This window comes from Microchirus variegatus, assembly GCF_963457635.1.
Source record: "Microchirus variegatus genome assembly, chromosome: 20".
NCBI classification, from domain to species: domain Eukaryota; kingdom Metazoa; phylum Chordata; class Actinopteri; order Pleuronectiformes; family Soleidae; genus Microchirus; species Microchirus variegatus.
Window position 1 is genome coordinate 715,001 of NC_139821.1, and position 19,575 is coordinate 734,575.

The window sequence follows — 19,575 nt, forward strand, 5'->3', positions numbered from 1 at the left end:
CTTCTTCTCTGTTTTCAGGCAGCTACGACGACGAGGACGAATCGTCCAGAGAAACGAGGCTGGAGTGGAAGAGCGGTCAGGGCCAAGCGTTCTCTCAGGGCGGGTTCCTGCTGCGCGACAACCAGATCATAATCCCGCAGAACGGCCTGTTCTTCGTCTACAGCCAGGCGTCGTTCAGAGTCTCGTGCGGCGAAGGCGGAGACGAGCGAGCGAGGAAGCCGCTGACGCCGCTCAGCCACAGACTCTGGCGTTTCTCCGACTCCTTCGGCAGCAAAGCGTCGCTGATGAGCGCGGTGAGGTCGGCGTGTCAGAGCGACAGCGCCGCCGATGGTCAGGGCTGGTACAACACCATCTACCTGGGCGCCGTGTTTCAGCTGAACAAAGGCGATCGACTGTGGACGGAGACGAACCAGCTGTCGGAGCTGGAGACGGAGGAAGGAAAGACCTTCTTTGGTGTGTTTGCACTTTGAGAAAAACACTCTGAAGGAGTTTGTTACTGTTCATCTTCACGGTGATGAAGAAATATTCAAATCTCAATTGAGATCGTTTTGTTCCGGTTACTAAACTGTAACAGTTTGCAACTTATTTCTCTGTTTTAGGCACTTTTTTATTATTATTATTATTATTATTATTATTATTATTATTGTTGTTGTTGTTGTACTTTTATTTAAACTGAGCCCAGATTGTTGTAGACTACATTTTTTACTGCACATGACGTTTATACTGTTTTCTTACAATCTGTATTTATTTGTATTTATTTATATTTAAATGTGTTGGGATTAGGTGGAATGGGATGTTTTTTGGTCACTGAAGTTGAAATAAAAAGGAAAATGAGGAAAATGTTTGTAGATGAAATATTAGAATAACAAATATGGCAAGTGAGTTGGCATTTAACACACACACACACACACCCGCACACACACATTCCTACACAGCAAATACTTCCTGTGTTAGATCAGACATCAGGGGAATTTCCTACTTTCTAGTCTCAGTCTCACTGAGTGCTGTGTCAGGTGGAGACACAGAGGCCTCAGCCCAGAGCGGGTTTTCCCCACACACACCCTTTCACAGTCTCACACACACTCACACACACACACACACACACACACACACACACACACACACACACACACACACACACACACACACACACACACACACACACGCACACCCTCTCTCTCCACACCACCGACCACTTTCCCTGGCGTCTCACATACTTCATCTTCAGTCAGCTGGAAAAAGACATGACATGCGGGTTAGTGTGTGTGTGTGTGTAACAGTGTGTGTGTGTGTGTAACTGTGTGTGTGTAACAGTGTGTGTGTGTGTGTAACAGTGTGTGTGTGTGTGTAACAGTGTGTGTGTAACAGTGTATATGTGTGTGTGTGTATAACTGTGTGCGTGTGTAACAGTGTGTGTGTGTAACTGTGTGTGTGTGTAACAGTGTATGTGTGTGTGTGTAACTGTGTGTGTGTGTAACTGTGTGTGTGTGTGTAACAGTGTGTGTGTGTAACAGTGTATGTGTGTGTGTAACTGTGTGTGTGTGTAACTGTGTGTGTGTAACAGTGTATGTGTGTGTGCGTGTGTAACAGTGTGTGTGTGTAACAGTGTGTGTGTAACAGTGTGTGTATGTGTGTGTGTAACAGTGTGTGTGTGTGTGTAACAGTGTGTGTGTGTGTGTAACTGTGTGTGTGTGTAACAGTGTGTGTGTGTGTGTAACAGTGTGTGTGTAACAGTGTATGTGTGTGTGTGTCACTGTGTGCGTGTGTAACAGTGTGTGTGTGTAACAGTGTATGTGTGTAACTGTGTGTGTGTGTGTAACAGTGTGTGTGTGTAACAGTGTATGTGTGTGTGTGTGTAACTGTGTGTGTGTGTGTGTAACTGTGTGTGTGTGTAACAGTGTATGTGTGTGTGTGCGTAACAGTGTGTGTGTGTTTGTAGCAGGTTTTTAGTGTAGATAATGAGTCTATTTTTGTTTACTTTATCTTTAAAACTGTCTGAATAATAAACACAGGAACACAAACATCGCTCACTTCACCACGAGAGAACCTGGAGAAAACTACAGTTCCACGTACAAATACACAGAACCTGAAGATACTAAATACTTTGAGGTCGTGGAAAAACCAGAGAAGAATAATCTACAAGTGCTGACATCTAGTGGACGACGTAAGAATCGACAGATGATCTGAACTCAAACACACAAACTAAATAAAAGCCACTTGAAAAAACACTGACTTTATTTATAGTCTTGTATATTTGCATACACACACACACACACACTCTGAAATATATTAACATTTAAGCTCTTTTTTTATATATATAGTGAATATAAATAATAGAACTTTTCCTCTTTTATTCCTGCGTTCATATCGTACACGATCAGCTCCATCAACGACACAGTTAACGTAAGAACGGCTTGTTTCGTTCATTTAAAGGAACAGTTCAGAGTTTTTAAAGTGTTGTTGTACGAGGGAATCACGACTCGTCCATTTACATCAGAACTTTAAAAACCATAGATCAGGGCAGCGTTCCCTCTTCAGGAAAAACCACACGACCTCGGAAATTCCGAGCTCCAACTACAAATAGAACGAAACATAAAGCCCGGAAATAACAGACGATGCTTTTAAACGACGACCACAAGAAAAACATGGCAAAATATGGACGTGTTTGTACTGATGAGGAGACTGAGATTAATCTGTCAGATTAAAGAATTTGATATTTTTGAGATTATTGGATGGTGGGAAGACTGAGACTAAACCAGAAACCACATATTCATATTATTATTACTCACTAGTTTATATTGCATTTTGCCTCCGAGCAGAAATGAGGCGGAAAAACAACATTTAATCAACGAGTTCCTCGTTAATGTTTGAATACGAGACGTGAAGAACCAGGATTAGACTGGATTAAGCTGATCTCATAGAACAGTGGTGTCAAACCTTATAATGAGTTTAGAGCTGAAACGATTCATCGATTAATTATTAATCGTCAACTATTTTGATATATTTGAACAGTTTGAAGCTTTTTTTTCATGATTAAAACCAGATTTCTGATTGTTTTTGCTTCTTAAATGTGAAGGTTCTCTTTGTTTCTTTGCTCCATAAAACAAATAAATCATTCAAACGGAATAATTTTGGTTTGTGAACAAAAACAAAGACTTTTGAGAACATCGTCATTTCATCGATGATGAAACGAATCATCAGTGTCGACTCTAAATTAGTTATTCCTGCACGTTTTTTATCACTGTGTTAAATTTGCATCATAAATACGTTGATATTGTCAACTTTTTTTCCCTTCTATATCAAAACGATCACTTTTAATGTGAAATATCATCATAAATATGATATTTTTCTCAAAAAGTTGGCCTTTTGTATGACTTCTCCAGCCCCTGAACGACTGAACTCAGTGACCCTCAGGTCGTTTGAGTTTAAGAGCTCCGTCATCGATGAAATCTTGAGAATACGTTCACTCTTTAATTCACCGTGTTTGCGACGGTTGTTTAGCATCCGTTAGACTTTGGAGATTATTTTGTGTAACTACAAGATAAATCTGACTGAGGGATTCTTCTATGGGCTTTATATGAACGAGTGTTTTTGACATAAAACGCTGTTTCCGGTCAGAAAAGGTCGTCTAACGATGAGATAAAGTGACAAATACATGAAGAACTGTGTGTTTACAGTAGAGACACAGATTGTAGAGGATTAGGATTAGACGTCAGAATTCCTCAAACCACACTTTAAAAACCTCAACTATCTCTTTAACACCGTCCACCTCACAATTAATATTATTATTATTCAAATAATCCACTCTGTGTAAGTGTACTCTGAAGTATATACTGTCGCCGTTTTTATAAGAATCTGCAAACATCTCATCCATCAACAACCGCTGAATAAACACAGTCACGCGACTCGTCTTCACTTTCAACTATTTACAGAGTTATTCAAAGAAAAGTAGAAACTAACGTCGTCTGTGATGAAGGAATGAAACGTGATAAAAGTGACACGTGTATAAAAAACTGTGCTTTTGAGTCGTGACAGAAACATAAACATCAGAGAAGTTTTTCCACGCGTCGCTGTACAAATATAAAGTCTACAAAACGTTTCTGCACCAAAACCTCGTCTCACAGTTTGGGATTTTTAGACCGAACTCAGTCGTTCACCGACGACAAACGTCGACGATTGACTGCAGATTATGTGGATTATTTGACGGCTACTACTGCAAAAAATAAATAAAATATAAACATTATTTCAAACGGAAAAACGATCAAAAACGTTCTTTTTTCCCTTTAAACGCTCTAATAATCCTCAGCCAATGTAAAATAATAAAAAGTTATTTTTCCAGCTCCACGTCCTTCAGAGGAGAAAATTAAAAAAAACCGTGTTGTCCTTTTTTAAACGGAATCTTTTCTCAATATTCTCTGAAAGAAACAAACAAACAAACAAATTATCGCACAACAACTCCATGACAGAACGACAGATTAGAGATTACACGACGATATAAACAGTTTGTGCTCGAGCGCGTCAACAAACTCCAGACATTTGTCTCTGGAGACACAAACACCGATGTTTCCTCTGGAGATTCTCAACCACACCACGTGACCTCTGACCTTTTGACCTGTGACCTTTTGACCTCTGACCTTTTGACCTTTTGACCTCTGACCTCATCACAAAGGTTAGCAGACGTGCTTCATCGAAGCGTCGAGCGTTCGCCGGTGACGTGAACACAGTGAGATCAGAACGATGACGACAGGCGTTGTGATTCTGTTGTACTCGTGTGTGTGTGTGTGTTCTTGTACTTGCGGCATACTGAGGACCAGTGAGGGGTTTTTAACCAACAGAGTGAGGACATTTTGACCGATCACTTCCTGAGGTTGTAAACATGCTATACTCAGAGGTCCTTAATTTGGTCAATTTGCCCTGGTGGATTCACACACTTTTTGCTCTGGGGCTCCACCTGCAGACATGTTATGGTACTGCACCCAGTAGTTCTTTATACATGTCATTCATGAAGTAGATATTTGTAATTGTGTTGATTTATATAAGGGCATAATGCCGGTCCTCGCTTTGTTTTCATTGAAATCGCTTCCTTAGCTTGTAAACATGCTATACTCTGTTTTTAACGGAGTGTTTCATATACTTTTTGCTCTGGGGCTCCACCTGCAGACATTTCATGGTACTGCACCCAGTAGTTCTTTATAGATGTCATTCATGAAGTAGATATTTGTAATTGTGTTGATTTATAAAGTGGAAATGCTGGTCCTCACTTTGTCAGCACTTTTACCCGGTCCTCAGTATGCAGCAAGTACAAGAATGTGTGTGTGTGTGTGTGTGTGTGTGTGTGTGTGTGTGTGTGCCACATTAACAGTGTCATTACGTCGCTGCGTCAAAACAAGTCACAGTGTCTCTGCTTGGTGGTGTGTGTGTGTGTGTGTGTGTGTGTGCGTGTCTCCCGTGTGCACTTTGTGATAGCCGACGCCCCCCTCCCCGCCCTTGCCCCGCCCCCCCTCCATGCCCCGCCCCCCCTCCCGTGCCCGGCCTATTTATACAGCAGAGGGATCTGGCTGTTGTGACAGTGGTTGCGGCTCATCTTGGTGTCGGCCGGGTAAAGAGAGGAGGAGTTGGAGAAGGACGGAGGGAGGGAGTGATTGTCAGAGCCGGGCTGAGGATAACCCGGAGGAGGAAGCAGAGACTTGGGGTCCGTCTGGGACGACGGCGGCGGCGGCGCCGGAGCGTTGTGGTTCTGGTTGTGGCCCGCGGACGGACGGCGGCGGTTCCGCAGAGCCTGACGCTCGGCCAGCTGGTTACGCAGCACTGACACTCGCTCTTCTTTCTGAAAACAGACAAAGGAAAAGCGTCGGTGAGGACATTTAAGATTGTATTTTGTATTTTAGAAAATAATAGAATTATAGAAGTTACTGTATTGAATACTTTTTTTGTGTGTATTTTGTATTTTTTAAGTACAATTTAAAATCAGGATTTTGTATTTTACTTCAGTACGTATTGTACTTAGTTACTTTATAAATCCTATCTGTTACTGAGTAAATAAAGACCTACAGGGGAAAATATACAGCAGAACCAGAGAATGATGATGTGATTATCACCAGCACTGGAGCGTGAACATAGGGGGCGTGGCCTAAAGTGATGTCATATCCTGTGTCGTGCCGGGCGTGAGCTCCAAAATAGTTTTGGATTTCTGAGCCTTTGTCATATTTCTACTACACTCACACCACACACAAAGTAACTTTTACTTAAAGTACATCTCAAAGGAACTACTTTTTACTTCCACTTGAGTAATATTTCATCAAAGTATTGGTACTTTTACTAGAGTACAATATTTTAGTACTTTCTCCTGCTCTGTATTTTACACAGTACCTCTTAAATGTACTGTATATACACAATATTATATACAACCGCGACCTGAATTAACCTAATCCTGCAAGAACCTTGACATCTGAAGAGTTAGAACGTGATAATAATAATAATAATAATAATAATAATAATAATGATAATAGTGAGGCGTTGACCTCCTGGATGATCTTCTGCAGCTCTCTGTTCTCTCTCTCCAGCTGCCTGGACTTCTCCTCGTCGTTGTTGTTGGTGGACGATCCCGTCTTCAGAGTGTCCTGCTGCTCAGACTGCCATTCTCCACGCGTGATCAGACGCCGCATCTGCGACGACACAACGACAGGAAGTCGATCGACGAGCAAACAAACGTCAAAGCGTCAAAGCGTTGTTTTCTTATTCTTACATCTGACGAATATCTCAGGCTCAAGTTGAGCAAAGTGTTGATGTCAGAAACGTTCATGGTGCAGCACAAATATATGGTCATATATAGGAAAATATAATGCAATGAATAATAAACTGTGTTAACATATATGGGACAAAGCATATTACAATATATTATGCTTTATATTTTCAATATACGTCTTGTTTTTCTTTATATTAACTTTTGTTTTTCTTTAAATCTTTTCACTTAACCATTAAATAAGAACATGGGGAATATATATATATTAACAATGACGAAGACTAAATTACTCGTCATCTATTTTGATAATAATCGGTATAATGATCAGTTTGAAGCTTTTTTTCATGATTAAAACCAGATTTATGATTGTTTCAGCTTCTTAAATGTGAATATTTTCTGTTTCTTTGCTCCATAAAAACAAAGAAATCATTCAAACTGAATCATTTTGCTTTGTGGACAAAAACAAAGACGTTTGAGAACGTCTTCATTTCCAGGTTTGACAAACACTGATCAACGTTTTTTTAACATTTTATGAACTAAACGATTCATCGATAAGGAAAATAATCATTAGTTGCTGCTCTAAATTACATATTGCTGTGTGTTTTTTATTACTATGTTACTTATTAATACTAATTTATTCATAAAAATGATGACTTACTTATTATATTAAGTTTATATAGTCAACCTTTTTTTGTTCCGTATCAAACAATCACTTTTAATGTGAAATTATGTGAAATATCATGATATAATAACCAAACTAGACACTCTGTGTCCCCCAGGTCATTACAGTTTGAGACGCCTGATGTAGACGATAATATTTCTTGCATTTTCAGCTAATGACGTCTGAATTCCTGCAGGTGGCGTTCTTTAGTCTCATGTTCATGACCCAGCTGCACTTCTCTCTCACTATAAGGCGTTTACTGTATCTGCTGACGGACGATTTCCTTTCTTAACAGATGCAAACAAACGTCAAAGTATTAACCCTACATCTACGTTGTTATTGTTATTATCAGACAGAACACAGTCAGGGGAACGGAGTGAAAGCACCTTAGGTACGAACATCACCACCAGAGTGATGTAGGCAGAGAAGACGACGGCCAGAGCGGCAAAGGCAAAGGAGGCGTCCTGCTGTGAAGACAGGATCATCGTCACCGGAGCCGTGATCAGGCACAAGACCTGCAGCAAGACGAGGACACGGAGAGGTTTAAAAACAAAGGAGCGCGGTTAAGGTTTAAGTCAAGAGAAAGAGAAGGTGAAGTAAAAAGCAGAATCAGAGAAGGGAAGAAAACCACGTCTGTTTATCATTCTGCAGAGATGTGAACTCAGCATTAAAAACTTAAAAGCTGACAATCACCAAACTGTCACGTCATCAGAGTCTGAAGCTCAAGAGAAAGACACCGTTAACTGTTGACTTCATTATAAAGATGAGTCGAGAACATCATCATGACATGTAGAGCTGAAACGATTCATCGATGAATTGATTAATAATCGATTACTAAATTAATCACCAACTATTTTGATAATTGATAATCGGTTTGAAGCTTTTTTCATGATTAAAACAAGATTTTAGCTTCTTAAATGTGAATATTTTCTTTGTTTCTTTGCTCCACATAAACAAAGAAATCATTAAAACTGAATCATTTTGGTTTGTGAACAAAACAAGACATTAGAGAACATCCTTCATCAACGGTTTTTTAACATTCTCTGACATTTTATGGACCAAACGTTTCATCGATTAATCGAGAAAATTATCGACAGATTAATCGATTACGAAAATAATCGTTAGTTGCAGCTCTGATGACATGGAAGAATAATAATAATGATAATAATAATATTAGATCTGTCTAATACTATGAAGCCATGTGATGAAGATGCTTTTAATGTTAATATAAACAACAATGACCGATGGATCAATGATGAATAACCTCCATTAAGGAAGAGGCATTCATTCATTCATTCATAGGTCATCACCTGATAACCAAAATGTCATATATATCTATAGATATATAGATATATATATATAGGATCTAAAATGGTTTAAAAAGTGAAATAAAGCACTTTTCTTTCACATCAAGTTTCCCAGTGTCAGGATATCACGTCATGTATTCGTCTAAAGTGCCTAAAGTGAACGTAACGGCAGCTATTTTGGAGTAAAGTGCATCTAAGATGCCTCAGTTTCAGATGATTCACTTGCTGTTAACATGAACGACTGATGGCTGTGCTTTAGCACCAATAACTGCTGCTTTTTCAAACACAAAACACGAGGCAATACGAGGCGATACGAGGACGCAGTCTCTATGCACACAAAGATAATGGATAACGCACAGTGTGAAACATCTACTGATTGTTCAGCGAAAGCTATAAAAGTTTGTTTTGATTGATTTCAGTGAACATTTATTTCACAAGGACGCCGACTGAGAGCAACTCTCTATTCTATAACACAAACAGAACATGACTGTTACCGTCGCAGCATGAAGGAGCTTTGAGTGGTCATCAGAACTGTATAATTGACGAGGTGTGAGTGTGAGAGCGAATGGTTGTCGATCTCTGTGTTATGAGCTGGTAACGTGTCTGAAATCCTAGCACCAGACAACGTCATCATTGAGGTACTGACACTGATTGACTCCCCGCAGACCTTCTACTGTCGTTTTGTGCTACGAGGGCAATAAAAAGTGTAGCTGCTGCAGCCTCCTCGCTGTGGTCAGTAGAAAACAACGGTCACAAAGGGAAGGGAATTACTTACAGCAACGTTGTAGATCGCCATCCCCACGGCTCGGTGGTCGTTGATCTTCTCTGTGGACACAGACTTGGTCTCGTACGCCAGGAAAATGCCCAACAGCAGCAGCAGACCCTTGTAGCCATAAACCACACCTACAGCAGGAAGGAATCACACATGACAGGAAATTACATTAATGACAACAAAAACAAAACAAAAAATTCATTAAAATTATTCCTTAAGAGATATGCAGTATATTTTCAACAGATCCTTGTTCAGGGTGATGCCGACTATTATGATGGCGAATTTCAAGTCATTCCGAGATACTTTTTGTTTTTTTGAAAAAAGCTCACTGTCAAAGTGCATCAGGGCAAATGGATCATTTTCTGAATAAAAAAAAATCATTAAAAATATTCCTTAAGAGATATGCAAATATTTTCAACAGATCCTTGTTCAGGGTGATGCCGACTATTATGACGGTGAATTTCAAGTCATTCCGAGATACTTTTTGTTTTTTTGAAGAAACTCAGCTCACTGTCAAAGTGCATCAGGGCAAATGGATAATTTCATGATTTTCAAATATTCATTAAAATTATTCCTTAAGAGATATGCAAATATTTTCAACAGATCCTTGTTCAGGGCGATGCCGACTATTATGATGGTGAATTTCAAGTCATTCCGAGATACTTTTTGTTTTTTTGAAGAAACTCAGCTCACTGTCAAAGTGCATCAGGACAAATGGATCATTTCATGAATAAAAAAAAAATAATTAAAAATATTCCTTAAGAGATTTGCAAATATTTTTAACGCATTCTTGTTCAGGACGACGCTGACTATTACTGGGTAAAATTTCAAGTCATTCCGAGATACTTTTTGTTTTTTTGAAAAAAGTCAGCTCACTGTCAAAGTGCATCAGGGCAAATGTATCATTCTATGAATAAAAAAAATTCGTTAAAATTATTCCTTAAGAGATATGCAAATATTTTCAACAGATTCTTGTTTAGGGTCGACGTCGGCTTTTATGATGGTAAATTTCAAGTCATTCTGAGATACTTTTTGTTTTCGAGAAGAAAGTCAGTTCACTGTCAAAGTGCATCAGGGCAAATGGATCATTTCATGAATAAAAGAAATTCATTAAAAATATTCCTTAAGAGATATGCAAATAATTTCAACGGATCCTTGTTCAGGGCGACGTTGACTATTATGATGGTAAATCTCGAGTAATTTGGAGATACTTTTTGTTTTTGAGAAGAAACTCAGCTCACTGTCAAAGTGCATCAGGGCAAATGGATCATTTCATGATTTTCAAAAATTCATTAAAATTATTCCTTAAGAAATATGCAAATATTTTCAACAGATCCTTGTTCAGGGTGATACCGACTATTATGATGGTGAATTTCAAGTCATTCCGAGATACTTTTTGTTTTCAAGAAGAAACTCAGTTCACTGTCAAAGTGCATCAGGGCAAATGGATAATTTCATGATTTTCAAATATTCATTAAAATTATTCCTTAAGAGATTTGCAAATATTTTCAACAGATCCTTGTTCAGGGCGATGCCGACTATTATGATGGTAAATTTCAAGTCATTCCGAGATACTTTTTGTTTTTTTGAAAAAACTCAGCTCACTGTCAAAGTGCATCAGGACAAATGGATCATTTTATGAATAAAAAAATTCATTAAAATTATCCCTTAAGAGATATGCAAATATTTTCAACGGATTCTTGTTCAGGGCAACATTGACTATAACCGAGTAAAATTTCAAGTCATTCCGAGATACTTTTTGTTTTTGAGAAGAAAGTCAGTGTGTGTGTGACAAAGATATTCAAAACCAGTCCAGAGAAAAAAAAAAGTGATAAAAATGACAGGTTGCAAAAAGGATAAGAAAAGAGCTTAAATACCGAGCCATGTGTTCATCTTCTCTGAGCTGCAGTGCTCCAGTAACGGCTGAATCAGGACGTCCAGATCTTCTTTGGGAGCCTCCTTAGTGAACTTCTACTCACATTGCAGATTCAGGCAGAGGGAAGAAGAACGGGAGGATAAAAGAGAAAGAGAGAGAGAGAAGGTAATAAGAAAAGAGAAGAGACAGTGGCTCCACTGAGGCAGAGGGATGAAACCTGCAGAGTCTGTGAATGCACTGACGACAGCAGGATTGATCTGAAAATATTGGTCGTTCCCACCAGACAGATACAGACGACTGCATTATAGAGTATTAGATATTTGATAGATTTGAAATATCTATTTAAAGAAAATGCAGGCCTGGTTAATCCTACCATATTTGAAGAACTATCCAATTTTAATCGTAATCTCTAATCTCTCAGGACCAGGAGCTCAAATGACCTTTGATCTTTGTAACAGGGATGTCAAATGTGCAACAAAACAAAAATGGCATTTTTAAAAAAGTTTTAAAAGTTGAAATAAGTTAAATTAGCAGTTATAACAGACATTTAAAGGCAGAGAATTAGTAAAAAGCATTTGTCTGGATGTTTTATGACCGTTTAATTAAATAAAAGTGTTTTTTTACGACACGAACGCCACAGATGAAGCCGATGTTTACGGTTCAAATCAAACATCAGACAAACGACGATCATTCTTCAGGACATAAACGTCTCCGTTATCGCGCTGTTGTTCATCAGAGCTTTTAAGAGACGACGCGATGATATTTATCCTCGTTTCAGACGCTGATCTTTAAGTGCAACACAAATCAAATATGTTTCTACAAACGAGGCTCAGCGTCTCATCACTGATGATGATGATGATGATGATGATGATGATGACCTGGTGTTTGCTACTCTACCTCCACTGTGACGTGCAGAGGATCCACAATCTGCCAAATCATGAGTGACAGGAAGTCGACGGCCAGCAGAACGCCAACGGTGGCGTAGAGTTTCCACGGCTCCAGGTGCTGCTGAGTTTGAGTTTGAGACGCAGAGAAAAAACACTTTCATTATAATAATAATAATAATAATAATGACAAAGTTCTTATAGTTTTTGGACGACTGTGCATCTGAGAGTGTGCACATGTTTTTGTTTTATATGGAGTTGGTATATCATAAGGTATGTGTTTTATATTATTTTAAAGGTTTGTTGCTTTGTACTGTGCAGAACCTTGAGATAATGTGTGTTGTGTTTTGGCGCAATACAAATAAAACTGATTAGAAATACTAACACAGAGCTCTCTGGCACAGGCTCAAATAATAACACACACACACACACACACACACACACACACACACACACACCCAAGGGCGGTTAGATTTCTGCACAGAACTTTAATGCTCATACATATTCATGGATATTCCATAAATGGCTTAATCTCTCGCATTTTGTCTGATTAGATCTTAGAAACCACATCACATCACAGAGTGACGGCATCTCTGTGGCTCGAGGACGTTCTATATTTAAGAAAAGACACACACACACACACACCTATTGTGTCATGTGAAAGTGTGTGTCCAAAATTCCATCTGGATTCAAAGAAGCTTATGTTACTAGAAACTTATTTTCTTTAAATCATACTGAAGGGTCTGACCTCCATTCGTCCACACTTATCCCTCCACTTCTTCTTCTTACCTTCTTCTTCTCCTTCTTCTCGTCTTTCTTGGTGAACAGAGTGTGGACCCACCAGATCTTGGTGAACATGCTGCCGTACGCCAGACTGAAGCCCAGGCCGAGCAGCCACAGGCGGAACTGAGAGAAGAAGAAGATGGAATAAAAAGAGAGGAGAATATTATATATGGATATTTTATTTATTTATTATTTAGCCTGGTTGATAATCTCTCCCCTCCATTAATATTGAGAGTGAGAGAGTGTGTGTTCTTGTACTTGCGGCATACTGAGGACCAGTGAGGGTTTTTAACCAACAAAGTGAGGTCATTTTTACGGAGTGAGGACATTTTGGTCGGTCCTCACTTTGTTCTCATTGAAATCACTTCCTTAGGTTGATATAACATGCTTTACTCATACTCATACTCATGCTATACTATTTGTCAAAATTTTTGGACGATATAGTATAGCATGACTTTTTTGTAAAATTTTGGACCACATTGTTTTTTCAAATTTTTTTTAACTTTTGAATGACATTGTATAGTTTGACGTTTTTGTCAAATTTTGGGTCCAATTTTTTTTTGTCAAATTTTGGACAATTTTTTTCTTCAAATTTTTTTTTAACTTTTGGACGACAAAATTTTATTTTTTTCAAAATTTGGACCAAATTTTTTTTTTCAAAATTTGGACCAAATTTTTTTTTCAACATTTGGACCACTTTTTTTTTTTCAAAATTTGGACCAAATTTTTTTTTCAACATTTGGACCACTTTTTTTTTTTCAAAATTTGGACCAAATTTTTTTTTTCAACATTTGGACCACTTTTTTTTTTTCAATTTTATTTTCAATTTTTGGACGACATAGTATAGTATGACGTTTTTTGTCAAGTTTTGGGTCCAATTTTTTTTGTCAAATTTTGGACCAAATTTTTTTTGTCAAATTTTGGACCAAATTTTTTTTTTCAAAATTGTTTTCAACTTTTGGATGACAGTATAGTTTGACGTTCTTCCAAATTTTGGGTCCAATTTTTTTTGTCAAATTTTGGACAAAAATTTTTTTTTCAAAATTTGAACCACATTTTTTTTTTTTTTCAATTTTTGGACGACATAGTATAGTATGACGTTTTTTGTCAAATTTTGGGTCAAATTTTTTTTGTCAAATTTTGGACCAAATTTTTTTTTTTCAAAATTGTTTTTAACTTTTGGATGACATATTATATTATGACGTTTTTGTCAAATTTTGGACCAAAATAAAATTAAAAAAAAATCGAAAAAGTTTTCCAGCCCTTTTTGCTCTGGGGCTCCACCTGCAGACATTTTATGGTACTGCAACTAGTAGTTCTTTGTAGATGTCATTCATGAAGTAGATTGTAATTGTGTTTATAAAGTGGAAATGCTGGTCCTCACTTTGTCAGCAACCCAGTCCTCAGTATGCAGCAAGTACAAGAATGTGTGTGTGTGTGTGTACCTGGCAGACGATGGGGAACTGTGATCTGTGGACGTGATGTCCATCGATCCCCAGAGGAAAGACAGCAGCCAGAGCCATCATACAGCCCACTGCAGTCATGTTGTTCAGGTACGGCTGAGAGTTCTGGATGTAGCTGAAACAGTGACAAACAAAGAAAAACAATAGATTTTCAGACATTATCATCATAGTATCATATAACAGGGTCTCTGCAGGTTTCAACAAGACTTTTTAAGACTTTTTAAGACCATAATGAATACAATTAAAGACCCATTTCACATCCATACTGGCAAAAAAGTACAAAAAACATGAAGGAAACAGCGAGGACGTATGTGAACTCACCGCACGTTGCCGTTGTAGATGTTAAAGGTGAGGCAGACGATGCCCAGTAAGATGCCGAGGCCGGCGAAGACGGACACGGCTGCAAACAGCTTCTGAGACAAGAACCTGAACTCTTCAATCACCACGGTTCGATCAGCCGGAGGTCCAGAGCCTGAAGAGACAGAGGAGACAAAAACACCAGAGTTCACTCAGATCCTCTCCTGTATTCTGACACTGAGCAGCTTCACTGAGCAGATAATGAATGTGCTGCTGTTTCCTTTCCTCCTCCTTTATTCATTAACGCTGCTTCAGCCACTGAACCAAAGAGCTTCTGATCATCTACAGATGACTTCAGATGAATCAGGGTCTAATTATTAGAGCACCAATCACTGCAGTTAAGTCCTGACTTTTCATAAGCACTGAGACACATTTTAATGATGTATTATATCTGATCTGAACCAGTGTTTATTCACAGAATCACACAGGATTTTCTTGAAGAGAAGCAAATGAAGTGTTAGCTTCGCTTTCATGGTCGTACACTCTGTACTCTGCTGTTTTCTGCTTCTACACTCAGTGAACCATTTGAAAACACAAAAGGTTAAACCTTCATCCCGTCAACACACAGCAAAGCAGGAACACATCCAAACACTGCAGAATATACACAAATATACTGAGTTCACTGAAGAAAGTTTGAATTAATTTTAACTTGTGGGTTTTTATGAAGAGATGAGAGAGAAAAAGTAAGAAATCTGAAAAGAAGAAATGCTGAGTGACACTCTTCACATCCAGATATTATGTGATAGTTTCTTACAACTATTTACAAAGTGAGGACCAAGAAACCCATAAAAACTGCTGTGTAAGTCTGATTTTTACAGTTATTCACGCTTGTGAGTGTGTAAACCTGCACAATTCCTCAGTGAGGATGACTGAGGGACGAGCAGATCAGTCTGAATAAATCTGTCTGTCTGCAGCACCAGTGCTTCGGTGTGAACTGTCTCTATATTCTCTGCAGAGCAAACATGGAAGAACTATACGGTCAGCATGAGTGACTGTGCACAAGAGAACATGCAGGGAAGCATTTACCCGTGTGTCAGTGTGTGTGTGTGTGTGTGTGTGTGCTTGTCAGTGCTGTAGTGTCAGTGCAGCGTGAAGCTGATGTGTCAGATGTCAGAGTGTTTCCCCCCTGAGAGTCACAGGGCGTCAACACACCCATCACGCTCTGTTTAGCCTCCTGTCGCTGCTGCTGTCACACACACACACACACACACACACACACACGATGTGAGAGGGATTCACCAAATTCACCAAAGACCCATTTAATAGCACAAAGTTTCATAAATCATGCCGTGTGAGCAAAATGTCCCAGAATTATATGCTGCTTTTTTACATTTCTTCTAATAACATGATAAATTAAAGGCACGGTTCAGACTTTTTGAAGTGTGGTTGTAATAGACATACTGTATTCAGTGCCGACTGTGGTGGGAACAAGTGTCTTCCTGTATGGAGTTTGCAGAAACATGCAGATTTGGGGATTAGGTCAATTGGTCACTTTAAATCAACTGTGAATGGTTGTTTGTCTGGTGAACTGTCCAGGGTCCTGATCGCCCTACGTCAGCTGAGATAGGCACAGCACCCCCACAGGAGGATAAAGTGGTAGATGATGGATGGATGTGTGCTGCTCCTGCTCCGATCACCAGCTTGAGACACAAATGCTGCACTCTCACTAAAAACATGGCTGCAAAAACTGATGGCTTGGAGTCCAAAAAAATCTATATTTCAATATTTTAACATAACTATTTGCCAATTTTCTTTGCCTTTTGAACAGCGTCCGGGTCAGACGAGACACTTTTCTCTCAAAGCTGCTTTAAAGATAACCGTTTTTCAAACAGCTCGTCTATGTGCAGCCGGGCCGTACCATTCCAAACCGAACCAAACTGCAGACTCTCTCTCTGTGTGAATAATCCTGACACTGAAAGTGTTTGTCCATCTGTGCAGATTAACTGCCGTGTGAACTGAGCAGCTCACAAACATGTGTTCAGTGACACAGACGCGACAAAGTAAAGTGACATAAATTGATGTTTTTATTCTCACTTTTATAAAAATTCTCTATCCTTTTATTACTTTGAATATAAAAATTCATAGTTCCATGTCATTTAAGGTTTATTTGCTGCTTTTTAATGTGATATTTTAAATAATTTAAGTAATGCAACGCAGAGGGAACAGCATTGTGTGCATAAAATATGCAGCACAAATACATTTATAACTAGATAGATTTTGTAGCGCTGGCGTAAATTCGCCAAAAACGCCTCCGTTTTCGCGTTCAATTCAAAATGGCGGCCTTCCTTGTAGGTTTCACAGGAAACTTGTCATCGACTTTTATTTAAAGCTCAACCTAATGAACGTGTGTACCGAGTTTCGTTCATGTACGTTAAACCCGACAGGAGATGACCTACTAGCACTTTTTTGTGTCACCCTTTAGCCCCTCCCACTTCCAATTTTCCAAGCTTTTTCACCAAACCTTTGAAATACGTACATTTTCACCAGGCCTGACGTGGTCGCAAAAATCTGTGAGTTTTTGGGCATGGGAAAGGCCTCAAAAATGCGATTCATTTGGCGGAATAATAATAATAATAATAACTCTTTCAGTTTCAATAGGTTTCTTGCACAGTCATGCTCGAACTCGTCTACATCCCTGTGTGTCCCTGGGTTGGCTGTGACGGCTGTGACGGCTGACAGCATGTGAACGGACATGAAGGATGTGCTTCACGTCGTCGTGGAGACGCGTGAATGCGTGAGTGAACGGGTGTGAACGGGCAAAAGTGGCGTAAAAGCGGCTTTGAGTCATCGATGCTGAAAAAAAGTGCTGTGATTTAATACGAGACGGAGCAGAAGAGATGGATATTAAAGATGGTGTGTGTGTGTGTGTGTGTGTGTGTGTGTGTGTGCGTGTGTGTGTGCACATGCATGAACCATCCATTCAGTCAATGCATTTGCACCGTTCACACCCTCCTCCTCCTCCTCCTCCTCCTCCTCCTCCTCCTCCTCCTCCTCCTCCTCCTCCTCCATCCTTGATAAGGGGAATCAGGACAGGCTGTTGCCATGGAGACGCAGCTCTATAACAGTTTCCACAGCGATTAGAAAGAGAGCAGAGTGACTGTGAACGGAGTGAGAGAGTGAGGCATGATGCCTGCTACACACACACACACACACACACACACACACACACACACACACACACACACACACACACACACAGGTAAACAAGCGCTGAGGTTAAGCTGAAACAAACCTCGATGTTTTCAAACTCAAACCTCTGAGCAGGAAATCACTCATTCCCTCTCACACGACTGTGTCTTCATTTACCAAACAGCACAGAGTCTTTCTCCACAGCTGGATTTAACCGTCACACTCTGTGAGCCTCAGAGAACCAGAGAGCTGCAGCTGGAGACCTGGAGAAGGATCTTCAGCTGGAACATCTGCACAGGTCTCCCTGTGTTCCCTCAGTTAAAGTGATAGTTCGGAATTTTGAACATAAGACCTATTTTCCAACTCAGCCGGTGTGATGGAGACGTCTGGGGACGTTTCCAAGAAATTTAATTCAGTTCTTCTAGTTGCCGAGTTTGCTGGTGCTATGGCTAGCGCAAGTGAATGGTACAAGTTAGCATGGCATTAAAAACACTCATAGCGACTCCACACTGCACCCGAGGCAGATCGATTGTAACGGCAGACTATCGATGTACATATCTGTGTTGATAGAATGATATTTGAAACAAAACTAACGTCCATCATTCCGCCGCTGCCGGAAGTATGACGCGCTGCTGCTGCTGCTGCTGAGACATAAATCCTTCAAATTGCAAGCTTTGTTTTATTTCAAACATTCTATCAACACAGATATGTACATCTATAGTCTGCCGTTACAATCGATCTGCCTCAGGTGCACTGTGGAGTCAGTATGAGTGTTTTTAATGCCATGCTAACTTGTATCATTGACTTGCGCTAGCCATAGCATCAGCGAACTCGACAAACTAGAAGAACTGAATGAAATTTCTTGAAAACGTCTCCAGACGTCTCCATCACACCGGCTGAGTTGGAGAACAGGTCTAATGTCCAAAATTCCGAACTATCACTTTAAGCTTTAAGCGCAGATTGTTTTGTTAAAAGCCTTAAAAAGTGTCTGCTCTCTGTGGATCAACGCCTCACGGAGGATTGATCGGTTGCAGACTGTGTCCGGACACAAGTATGTCACCTCTCCAGGGACCGACATCCACTCTAATAAGAACAGAATCAGCCCAGGTTGAACTAGAATATGTGAGTGTTTGTGTTTCCTGAGTTTAAGGTTCACACAACAGAGTGTGGTTGCTGAATTGTTGTGTGTTTTTCTTTGACCTGACGGTTCATCCCTCTCAGTGCGGGCAGTGGGTGGTGAGGCTTTTTTAAAAACTCCCGAGTGAGCCGATCACATCTTTGATTACTGTGCTTCTTCTGTGCCAACGCTTTAACACGAGTCAACGTTAACAGTGTAGGCGTCTAAATTGGCGGCTGCGTCCAAAACAAACCAGCGGCGGTTGAAGGAAAAAACCTGTCGTAATGACACGTCATTAAGACAAAAGCTAAATTAAGATGAGGTTTAAACATGCGGTCGTGTCGAGTCACGGCGCGATCTTACCGATCCAAACATCGTTTCCAAACCACGAGAGGTTCTTCTGAGAGCTGTCGTAGTAACCGATCTTCTTGTAACTGCCTCCTAGATGTTTTAGGACAAAAAGACATATTAGATATTATATCAT

At 39.6% G+C, this 19,575-nt stretch overlaps 2 protein-coding genes across 2 annotated transcripts in view; one reads left to right on the forward strand and one right to left on the reverse strand.

Annotated features, from left to right (window-relative positions):
• tnfb (tumor necrosis factor b (TNF superfamily, member 2)) overlaps nucleotides 1-470 on the forward strand; it is a gene marked incomplete at both ends in the record, with an annotated part of 1,986 nt that extends 1,516 nt beyond the window's left edge. Inside the window, one exon of the mRNA XM_083906691.1 lies at nucleotides 19-470. Within this exon, the coding sequence (XP_083762817.1) occupies nucleotides 19-470 (452 nt within the window). The remainder of the gene's footprint in view (nucleotides 1-18) is intronic.
• A 5,063-nt stretch (nucleotides 471-5,533) lies between these two features.
• The window catches only part of gabbr1a (gamma-aminobutyric acid (GABA) B receptor, 1a), a gene marked incomplete at both ends in the record, with an annotated part of 35,468 nt that continues 21,426 nt past the window's right edge, over nucleotides 5,534-19,575 (reverse strand). Inside the window, 10 exons of the mRNA XM_083907173.1 lie at nucleotides 5,534-5,827; nucleotides 6,522-6,665; nucleotides 7,790-7,918; nucleotides 9,486-9,613; nucleotides 11,360-11,453; nucleotides 12,256-12,363; nucleotides 13,032-13,148; nucleotides 14,471-14,603; nucleotides 14,810-14,960; nucleotides 19,455-19,532. Of these exons, the coding sequence (XP_083763299.1) occupies nucleotides 5,534-5,827; nucleotides 6,522-6,665; nucleotides 7,790-7,918; nucleotides 9,486-9,613; nucleotides 11,360-11,453; nucleotides 12,256-12,363; nucleotides 13,032-13,148; nucleotides 14,471-14,603; nucleotides 14,810-14,960; nucleotides 19,455-19,532 (1,376 nt within the window). The remainder of the gene's footprint in view (nucleotides 5,828-6,521; nucleotides 6,666-7,789; nucleotides 7,919-9,485; nucleotides 9,614-11,359; nucleotides 11,454-12,255; nucleotides 12,364-13,031; nucleotides 13,149-14,470; nucleotides 14,604-14,809; nucleotides 14,961-19,454; nucleotides 19,533-19,575) is intronic.